The sequence below is a fragment of the Leiobunum rupestre genome, chromosome 4, assembly GCF_980474605.1.
Source record: "Leiobunum rupestre chromosome 4, qqLeiRupe1.1.hap1, whole genome shotgun sequence".
Taxonomy (NCBI): Eukaryota; Metazoa; Arthropoda; class Arachnida; order Opiliones; family Sclerosomatidae; genus Leiobunum; species Leiobunum rupestre.
The window spans coordinates 72,234,705-72,246,200 of NC_143387.1; the positions used below are offsets into that span (position 1 = coordinate 72,234,705).

The 11,496-nt window shown below is 40.1% G+C and overlaps 1 protein-coding gene across 3 annotated transcripts in view; it reads left to right on the forward strand.

The window, feature by feature from the left end:
* kmr (pleckstrin homology domain-containing family A member kramer) overlaps nucleotides 1-11,496 on the forward strand; it is a 73,153-nt gene that overhangs the window by 49,738 nt on the left and 11,919 nt on the right. For all 3 annotated transcript variants that reach the window (XM_090174185.1, XM_090174186.1, XM_090174187.1), the window contains exons 5-8: nucleotides 1,185-1,401; nucleotides 2,296-3,937; nucleotides 10,609-11,038; nucleotides 11,400-11,468. In XM_090174185.1, coding sequence (XP_090030311.1) covers nucleotides 1,185-1,401; nucleotides 2,296-3,937; nucleotides 10,609-11,038; nucleotides 11,400-11,468 — 2,358 coding nt within the window. The remainder of the gene's footprint in view (nucleotides 1-1,184; nucleotides 1,402-2,295; nucleotides 3,938-10,608; nucleotides 11,039-11,399; nucleotides 11,469-11,496) is intronic.

An 11,496-nucleotide genomic window follows, 5' to 3' on the forward strand; every position in this document is an offset into this window, starting at 1 on the left:
GAATGGGAAAGCGGACGAATTTAAGCTACAAAGGCTGCGAGGATGGGAATCAGAATCCTGTAGTCCAATATTCTTAGTAACTTTAATACATTCTTGCTTTTACCTATGAAAACATGAAAATTACCAGGGATATTAAAAAAGGTCGGAGCTAACCTGGATAAGTCAGAGATTTGAAATCCGAAAATTTCGTACCAAGCCTGTATAATTATAATGAAGGGAATATTAAGTGTTTTGAGAATTTGATTTGATTTAAACCGCGATTTTAATTCGCATTTTATAAATGATCAGAGTTTTACCTAAGTTCACGGAGTAAGCTGCTTAACAGAATCCCGAATGTCACTGGCGTCAGAGAAGGGGAAGAGCCGACTGATTTGATTTCCAAAAAGTGGGAGGAGCTTACTGTTCGAGCGTGAGGGGGTTGGCGAATAACGCTAAAAATCTTCACAATATTTACAAAAATATAGGTTAAAATTTGTCAAATGTGACTGAAAATGAAGGGAAATCTGGATTAGTGCTTCCAACCGATTATCAGGTAACAGTTCCGTTATCTGCACCGAGAAGATAATTGCTATAAATCAGATATCAGATTATTTTAAAGTTTTGCTAATTTTTTAACGTTGCAATAATACTTCGTAGTTTGATTTCACTTTATAAACTTCTGATAAAAGAAATATATAAGCTAAAAAAAGTCAGGGAAAATCCTTTAAAAAGGTCAGGGAATTTGAATCTGAAATTATTGTGGCATCACTGTTATACCCGAAACTAATCCGAATTACTTGTTAACTGACAGACGGAAGGTGAGCTAATTTCAGATGCCTCACAGTTATCTATTGACATTTCTTCCGATTAAAGAATCATAGCAGATCAGTTCAGATCGGTTACTTGAGAGAATGAATCAGATGCAATCTCAGATCAGATTATTAGGTGATATATTTATAGCTGTTAAGTGTTAACCAACTGTACAGCTTACTGAATCTATTGAATTATAATTACTTGGAATATAAAATCAGATATAATTTAAGACTTATTGTAGGCTGAGAAAGAATAGAACAGATCAACCTGATTATCTGAAAATAACGAACTGAATAATCTGAACAGTTGTAGTTGGCCGTTGGAAGCGTTGATCTGGGAAAGTCAGGGAATTCGATTACGTCATAAGAAAAAGTGTATTTTCTTTCGCTCAGATTCGGACGAAGAGAAGTTGTTGGGCTCCATCTTGCTGCCCAGCTACAAAATCAACCCGTGCATCTCCGAAGACCGCATTTCCAGGAAGTTCGCCTTCAAGGCCGAGCACCACAACATGAAGACGTACTACTTCGCCACCGACTCCAAGGAGAGCGTAACTCAGTGGATGAACGCCATGTCGCTGGCCACCATCATGCAAAAGGACACTTCTACTTGGTCAGTTTTCATTCATCCAATAGAAATCACGCGGACGTACCATTAGTGTGGCAGTTACTGATAACGCGTGAAGTGACCGAGAGTTGACGTTATAACCGAAAATATAAGCGCCTCTAGCGAATGAAATAGGCAACTTATATCAAATTATAGCTAGCGAATAAGTAGATTAGTCCATTATGAAAAGGGATAAAAAAGTTAAACCCTTAACAAATTTGAAGAAAATTAAAAACTTACAAATAGCTCGTACCAATAGGTCTTCGAACAAACAAAAAGAGATACATTTTGAAGCCATGTCGAAAATGCTGGTTATTAATTTCTTATGACTTAACAGTTTTGAGCAATAAAAACTCATGCTGTAACCATGTTTAATATCTAACATTTCTGCCGCCAGATTTAAAGTAAGCTAACGTTGATTGGCGCTAGTTACGTTAATAAAACGTCGCAACGCATCTTAGCAGGCGATTTTTCGATTTATTTTTTTATTAGCTTTAAAGACAGTTAGGGTTGCACCGATAGAGTACAGCCGATATATCGGCTAATATTAACAAAGTTATAATAATCAGCTAGGCTAATACCCAAGGCACCACCATAGGCCTAATTCATCAAGCGACTTTTAAAGCCATTAATTCAGGTGGCCGGGTTACAATGCGTAGTTATCTATCATAACAGTAGTATATATGATACCGGTATCGGCCAATATCGGCTTCGCTTAAGCGGATATTGGCCGATACCGGTATTAGAAAAATAGGCCGATATATCGGTGCATCCCTAAAGACAACCTGAAATGCGTGGTCATTCTTGAATTGACCCTCGGTAAACCTTAATCACGCCGTAGGGAGGGAACGTGATTATTTATGATAATCAACTAAAGTCAATAATTTTGTGAAATTTCAGCGACGTGTTGGCCGAACGTGGCTACGGGTCGCCGGTGTTGCTGGACGACGAAGAGTCCGGGTTCTCTTCGTACCGGCCACGCCGCGTGCCGCACCACCATTCCGCCTCAAACCAATCTTCCATGAGCGTCACGAACAACAATTACCACCACCCGGATCAGCCACAAAGGCACTACGCCAGATCTCAGCACCACCCGGCGGGTGGCACCGTCTATCCGGAGCACGTAGGCCCCCGCTCGCGAGAATTCGACAACGGGTACTTGCCGGTCGACGCCAAGTACCCTTCGCGCTCGTCGCATTCTTCCGCGGAGGGCATCGCGCCCAGGCGCCACCCGGGGCAGCCTTTGTACGCCAACGCCCCTCCTAAACCTCGACGCCTCGCCGGGACGTCTCACGAGCCTGGAGGCGGAGGCGCGTCTGGTTCCGAGTACGCCCTGGAGTACTCGGACCCCCGTTACGCCGAATATTACCTCAACAACGCGCCGTATCGGGGCGCTCCGGAACGGGACGCCTCCTTGGACTATAGCAACGAGTGGCCGGCGGGGATGCCCTACCAGGACAATTACGTCTACGGGTCCGGCTACTACCCCACCGCCGCCGAACAGCGAGAGACGATGGTCGCTCAACAGCAAGCCACCAGGAGGGATTTCGACCCGAACGTCCACTACCACCACCCGAGCGGCCAACCTCCGCGCCCCCACTCGGCCGATTTCCTGGAGAGGCAGTCAGTCGCGGAAGACCCTTCTTACCCCCCACCGATACTCAATAGTCAAACTAAGCCTCGGCAAAGGCCGAAAAGCAGCCTGGAACAGTACGACCGAAGGCACTATTGGGACGACGAGATGGCCCAAGCGTCCGATCACGGTCACAATTACTCGTACGACGGCCGCGCCAATTGGCCGTCTCAGGGTCCTCCGCGGATGACTTCGGACTACGCCTCGCAGAATCTGGACACGAGTCGCTCGCCCGTTTCGTCTTCGTACAGCGAATCGCCTTCTTCCACGTTGTTGCGCGGGTCGCAACCGCTTTTGCAAGGTCAGCCCGTTTCGCAAAGTCACCCCGCTGCGGCCTACGATTACGGTCTTCCAGAGCCACCCGTCGCCGACCAAAGCCTCCCCAACGAAACGGTGTTGAAAGACGGCGACTTGAGCCCCGGTTTATCGAAATGGCCCACGATGCACCCCGCCAAACACCCGGCGCCCGGCTACCCAGTCGACGCCAAATACTTCGCCGAACCGGAGCCGGTTGTCAGGAGAGCCCCTCACGGACAAAGGAGCCGGCCTTTGTCCGCCGAGTACAAGCTGGGCGATCCGAGCTACAACGCGCCGCATCCCAACTACCAACAGCAGGAGCAGATGATGGCCGATCGCGACCAGAAGAAAGTTCAGTTGCGGGAAGAGTCCATGAAACGCTTGTTGGAATGGAAGCAGAGGATGTTGCAGTCGCCTCTGTCCCGCAAGTACAGCCCCAAGTCGCATCCGCAGGGACCCGCCAGTAGCAGCCCCCGCTCCAGCCCTTCGCGCAGTCTCGGCGGAAGACAACCACCGCCGCCGCAATATCCTCCCGCGACGTTGGAAACGTCACCCGTCACCCCGACCACTCCTCCTGCTCGCCCACCACTTCCGGAAGAGTACCGCCAAAAGGTACGAGCCTTTTTTCAAATCTCAGGTGTTATTGCTCACTTAACCCGTATCAAAAGTATATGAAATCATAATTAAAATCAATTTGATTTAAATCATAATTAAAATCAATTTGATTTAAATCATAATTAAAATCAATTTGATTTAAATCATAATTAAAATCAATTTGATTTAAATCATAATTAAAATCAATTTGATTTAAATCATAATTAAAATCAATTTGATTTAAATCATAATTAAAATCAATTTGATTTAAATCATAATTAAAATCAATTTGATTTAAATCATAATTAAAATCAATTTGATTTAAATCGTACAATATATTTTAATGTAGGAATAAAAAATGAAAAAAAATGATTTCTTAAAAAATTAAATCTGAGCAAACTAAAATATTAAATAGTAATTCAATTCAATTAAGGTTTCATTTATTTCAAGATTAGCAACCTCATAAAAGTAAAATATCCGTTACAGGTAAAGAACCATTAATTTTATAAAAATCAATAAATTCAATCAAATCAAAAAAATCGATTGATTTGATTTTTATTAAAAAAAAATGAAAAAAGTGCCAACCCTGTTCGGAAGTAAAAATAGTTCCTGGTGAAATACATAAAAAATGATCAAATACTGACTTTATAAAACTATTACATCAGGAAAATATTTGATTTATTAATATTATATTATTTAATTTACTGTAATAAATGATTAAATTTCCAAATTTTCTATTGGGTGTCGGAGTACCACAGTTGGCAAATTTTCAGTCTGGTCATGATGCAATTGACACTTCCGCGTTTTGGCGGGCATTTCGGGTGAAGTGAACTACAGCGGCCTCATTGAATTTTATATTCATTTTGGTCGTGTGTTCGCCGCCACCACAGTTTCGGTATCCTAATAATTTTCACGTGATATTCCGGTAGTTTATAAAATCAATTAAAGTTTTTGTTCATTTTCTAGGTGTTTTGTATTTTTGGGCCACAAACGCTTATTTCAGGTTTTAATTTAATTGAAAAGCTTGCACTTTTTTGGGTCTTTTCACGTTTTTGGTTGTTGTTGTAATTTAAAATTAAATACTTGATGCGCAAGGCTTGGTACTGTCCTCTAGGTCGCGTTATATATGGCCCATCGCTTTTTTTAGTATGGGGTTGGGGAGGCGCCGCGCGCCCCCAGCGCTTGAGCGAAGTGAGTGCGCGGCGCCGTCATTCGCCAATACGGGGAATTTTAAAGTATGCTTCAAACCGGTTCTCATTTTTGTTACTATTTAACTTGATACGATTTCACTAATTACGATGCCACTAGGTACGATTACAGAAGGCCCACCGTCAATGCTCAGAATGGGGATGGTGCGCGCCTAAAAAGTGGTGTCGGCGGATACACGACGGAACTATTTTTAAGAAAAACGTTACTAATCCCCTAAAATTACTACTTTTATTATTTACTATTATGTTAATTAAAACAATTGTCATTTGCGGCCCAAAAAAATCACTTCGTAATCTACGGGTCAAGTGCTACATTCTCCGCCAAAAAATACATGAGGCCGCTGTAGTTCAATTTTGCCGGAATTTCGCTCCCATTGCAGGGCCCCCAGAGGTCCTATAATTCCTATAAAATCCTGTATTTTCAAAAATGTCCTATAACATCCAATATTTTTAGCAAAATCCCCCAAAGGTCCTCTAAAATCCTATAATTTTGATATTTTGCCCATTTCAAATCCCGCCACTGTTAAATTGCTAGATTTAGCTATAGGATAAATTCCTATACCAAGTCATTCTAGTCTATACGTCTGTTATTGTTAACATGGTATATTTTTGTGATGAAATGGTTCAAAAGTTTCTATTTTTCAAGTGAAAATCAAAGATTTATTTCACTAAATATAGATTTTATTTTTTAAATGCATAAAGTTAGTAAATGAAATAGTCCTATAAAATCCTATAATTTTGTAAAAATAGTCCTATAAAGTCCTACATTTTTAGAAATATAAACCTATTTTTCCTATAAAAAATTTGAAGATTTGAGTGGGGGCCCTGCCATTGAAAAGTGCCTCGAACCTACATGTTTTATTTCCACGGCCTAGACGGACACTTTTATCGTAAGAGGTATCTTATACACTTCTTATACTATAGATTCTTATACACTTCTTATACTATAGATTCTTCTATACAAAAGTGACAAAACCTTGATATCCCGCATTTTTTAGAAATACTTATTAGATTATCTATCGCTATAGAAATAAATATTTCCAAGCAGTTCTTTTTACTCGGATTTGGTCTCGCCTCTCCGCGTCCGGGACGGCTGGAACCCCTCGCGATGAATCATTTTACGAGCTACGAAGATTTCTACAAGCATATATCTATTTATATTTAAGGAGAATGACTACGTTGAGACTATCAGTGGGCATCATGGCCTAGTTTTCCCTGCCAGCGTGACAGGCTGCTGGGAAAACGACACCCCGTCTGCTTCAATCGTCAGTTTCACAGAACTAACGAGATACCGGGACGATTTTGAGTGTTAGCATAAGTAAATAATATTATTCCATTAGTTTTTCACTTTGGGGGATATTTTACTGAGAACTAGTAACGAAGTGACGTCATCACAAAAATAAAATCTCCCCCTAGCGAGGCGCTGTTAAAGGTTACGTTTTACGCGGGAGCGAGCTGACGCAAAACGGCGACCCGTAATGCAGTCTGTCTTGTCAAAGGCGACATAACATTCAAAAGTGTCTTCATTTTACCTACGCGTCTCACCAAGAATGTATTGAAGTTACTAAGAATATTTCAGCGTAGCATTAACCCCTGGTACCATCGTCACAGCTTTTGTGGAGAAAGTTCGTCTGCATTTAAGGCGCATTCAAGGTCATACCATATAGCAAAGTTGAATGGGAAAGCGGACGAATTTAACTACAAAGGCTGCGAGGATGGGAATCAGAATCCTGTAGTCCACTATTCTAGATAATTTCAATACATTCTTGGTCTCACTATAGACTACATAACCTACTAATTGGAATAGTACTAGCAACGTTATATTTAGTCTATGGTCTGGCGGGATTTTCTCTCGGCGGAGCTGGAATGAAGAAAATTTCACATTTGGATGACGTCACTCTTACCCCCTCCCCCAGTTCATTCCCCTCAGTGCAAGAAGCTCTGACTGATCGATTTACCTTTCTGTCACACTTATGTTAGATATTATACACTTATGGCGTGAATTAGGGACTATCCGCGGCCATCACCCTCCCTGGCACGAGTGCGAGTGGAATAGCGTCGGTTGACGTTATTTTTAGGGGACCAATGAGATACCGGACTGATTTGATTATTTTTAGGGGGAGGAGCTTACTGATAGAACGTGAGGGGGGGGGGGGTTAGAGCAGCGTTGCCAGACGTACGATAATTATCGCACAGTGCGATAATTTATCAAAATTTTTAGGGCGTACTATAATTTTCATGGCGTACGATATCGTACCATTATTTCGATAATTCTGCCTCAACATACTATAATGTACGATAATCTTTAGATTTTTTTAAAAACCTACGAATGATTTATATTTTATTATTCATTTATATAACTTTTCTACTTAAAAATGAATGATATACATTTTCTGTACGCGTAGTCCTGAGTGTGAGTTTGTTACTCCTAGCTATTACCGCATTTTTTAATACATTTTTAAACATATTAGGTTCAGTTAATAATGATAATAGACATTTTGTTTATTTCCCTGAAATAAAACTCCCGTAGTGCTTTAAAAAAGCATCTAAATTCAACGCATTTATGTATGAATTAAAATTTAGCGCTAAAAAGAAATGTACGATAATTTTCCAGGAAAATCGATAATGTTTTGGCCTAGATACGATAATTTCAGATTTTCGATCTGGCAACGCTGGTTTAGAGCGACGCAAAAAAGCATTTCAACCGAGTCATTCTCCCGAAGAAGAAAGAAATCCATTCTTGGGATAAATAAATGCATTCTTGGTTTCTAGTTTCATACAAAAAAATGAGATAACGATCTCCGAGTTTTTGGGGTGATAAAGTCTTGGGAATAAACTGTACCAGTTCGACGTCTTTTCATATGGCTTTTTTATCGTTCGGTTTTTTGTCCCAGCCTGACTGCTCTCTCCGGGGAAACTGCGTAGGGTGTTTGAAGGTCATAGGGTCATTTCCTAGAAAATTGGAGGCGTTTTATGTATGGTGAAGCGCCGTTTAACTAAAAGTAACCAACATACGACCCAAAAGTGTTTCATTTCATAATTGGACAGTTCCAAGAAATTTAAACATCCCGAAAGTGCTTGAAATTAGTCAATACGCCAAGGGTGGTTAAATGGCGATTGCGACCTGGAAAATTGCCATCTTTTCAATTGAAAATTTGGGAACCCGGCAATACACCAACGTCATACGGAGAAAATAGCGTGTTAGTGCACTTCGGGGTTCACCATTATATGTAGGATCTATCTCTGCCAAGAACTTATTTAGGGTACGGAGAACGTACGAGTCTACCATCTAGGCCTACCATCTAGGCCTACCCTAATGATCTACTACCTCAACTTCCTCTCAAACGGTGACGTAACATTTTTGCCGATTGTTAAGCGCCATATATTATCGGTCGTAAGAACGTTTGTTTTTATTTATCTCTACTTCATTATTTATTGTGGCGCCATCTGCGGCAGTCTTTTGAATGAAGGTCCTATTTTAGTTTTGTAGGAACGGCAGGCTATATAAAATTTTAATTTCTTACTTCTTTGAAGCATTATTTTGTTTTTTAAGCAGTGGCGTAGGAACGGGGGGTACAATGTACCCCCCTTGAAATTGGAAAGGGGCGCCAAATTATTTTAGAAGGGGCGCAAAAAGGATGCTGATGAGGGGGCGCCAAATTTAGCATCCAAGCTGTACCCCGCTTAATCCATAACGTTCCTACGCACCTGTTTTTAAGCTGAGAAGTTCCTTATTATATCGTATTTTGGAGAACGTTTAGCCGTATATGTTATATAATCAATTTTTATCACTTGTATAATTCTATAAATATAATCTTATTTATCCTTTAATTTACTGGGCTCCCTGTGAGTCCTCAAAAATGTCTCCGTGAAATGGACCCTGACTGGTACGTTTTCAGTAAACTAAATATGTTCTCGCCACTACGTCATAATTTTCGTATGCAACATCGTCCAAAATCCCACTTATTTTTTTAAAAGTAGAGGTCGCAAAATTTGCTCCACCAAACAGCGAAAAATGTTAAAATTGAGAGGCAGGTCACTATGCTTTATAGTGTTCTATAATCATGGTTAAATGATTGAAAATTGAATCGCTATTTGATCCATTAAATCACGATTAAATTATTAAAAAATCATCACTATTTGATCCATTAAATCACGATTAAATTAAAATAAATATCACTATTTAATCCATTAAATCACGATTAAATTAAAATAAATATCACTATTTAATCCATTAAATCACGATTAAATTAAAATAAATATCACTATTTAATCCATTAAATCACGATTAAATTATCAAATTATTTACACAATTTAATCCATTAAATCACGATTAAATTATCAAATTATTTACACAATTTAATCCATTAAATCACGATTAAATGATTAAAATGTGTATCACTATTTGATTAATTAAATCACGATTAATTGTTTTGAGCGTGTTCTAATACAGGGTTGCCACACGTCAGGGAAATCAGGGAATTAAAAATGGCCCTATTAAGTCGGGGAATTTTAGAATTTGTAAAATGTCAGGGAAATGTCAGAGAATTAGATTCTCTCTTGATATTTTTGAAAGTTAATTTTACTCTAGATCTATGACAAATTCTTTTATTACCATTTATTTCCTTGAAAGTTTTGCTAATATTTTCAACATTGCAATAACCATTTTACTGAAATATAAGTCCATTTAAATTTATTAATTTCTGATAAAAGTGAAATATAAAATAAATATTTTGACCTTAAAGGGCTCTTAAAGTGGTCAGGGAATTTTAAGCCTGGTTTTCACTTGGCGGTTTTTGGGCGAAAAAGCCCGGCGTCGACGGAAAATGGGCGAAAATTTCCGTCGACGCCGGGCGGAAATTCCGTCGGTTTTCGGTTTTGTGTGGCGATTTTCATTTCTATTTTTTTCGCTCAGTTGGGCGATTTCGCTCTTTTTCAACCAATCAAAAACTATTTTCGAAAGGTGACTGTGACGTCAGGGGGGATGGCCACGTGCTTTTCTGTGTTTTGGAAGGTGTTTTTTTTTCTTGATAACCTTGTTGCATTCTTTTCCAGTATGTTTCTTTCACACAAACCGATCTTTCATAACTCATATTTCTTTGAACACGATAGATCATGTAAAATAACATTAAATTTAAAATGCTTACATGAGCTTTAATCAATAGTTCACTATTATGATCAGATAAATCATCCATTTTTAGGCCTAGGCTTAAATCTCCACTATCAGAGAAAACCGACGAACTCGCTGCCAGTAAAAAATCGCTTTATTTCCGCCCTAAAAAAACGCCAAGTGAAAATGCTAAAACGCCGACAGTGAGCGAAACGTCGAAAACCATATCGCCGACGTCAAACTTTCTGTCGGTGATTTTCCGCCAAGTGAAAACCAGGCTTTAATCTGAAAATTTTGTTTCAACCCTGTAATAATCATGATAATCACGCAGTGTCGATTATTCGCTAAAGGACTTGATTAAACTGATTCAGGTGTTGCAAGATTTGGAGAACCACGAAGCCAGGTTAATGATGAGAGAGAACGGCAGCGGCGATCCGATGGTTCCTTCGCCTTACCACCACAGTGGCAGCTACGGCCCTCTGGCCTTCTCCAAATCGTCGAACGACATTGAGAACCAACCTCCGTATCATCCTCAGCAGCAGCATCACGTCGCCGGCGAGAAGCCTCAACAGCAGCAGCCTCTTTACGAGCAAACGCCTCAACAGGCCTTCGTGGCCATTCCGCCTCCCTCCTCCGTCGCTCATCCGGCGAGACCCCCGCGAGACGTTCTTCCTCCGACAACAGTCGCGGCGGACGTCAACATTTCCATCGAAAGCAGCAACGACGACGCCGCTTGCAAAGGTGACGCCAAAACGGAGCCCAAACATCATTACAAGATCCACAACCAAGCCAGGATACCCGGTGAGTTGGACGACTACTTCCTTTCTCAGTTTTCTTACCATAAAGGGGGGTAGGCATTTAGAAATTTTTGCTAAATTTCACATTTTGGTTTTTAAAACAATTTCTCTAATTTTAACATTTCTGTCTTTTAGAAATCATTTTAGTTTTTTAGAAATTTTAACATTTTAATTTTTTAGAATTATTGACATTTTGTGCGAATTAAATTTTTGACCTATTATCCTTGGACCTATGAAGCTTCCCACATTTCGGGCCTAACGCTGACATTTTCACCATATTATTATTTCAGTTCATAACCAGCAATTTGTCATATAAATAAGTCTGAAATTAACTTTTGCCCATTTATTTCGTTTCATTTCGGAAGAGCTGAGAAAATCATCCGCGTCTCTAAACCGAGTGGGACACCATCCCAGCTACTCGTCCGATGATGAAGGTGAGACATTTTCAATTACTACTTGGTG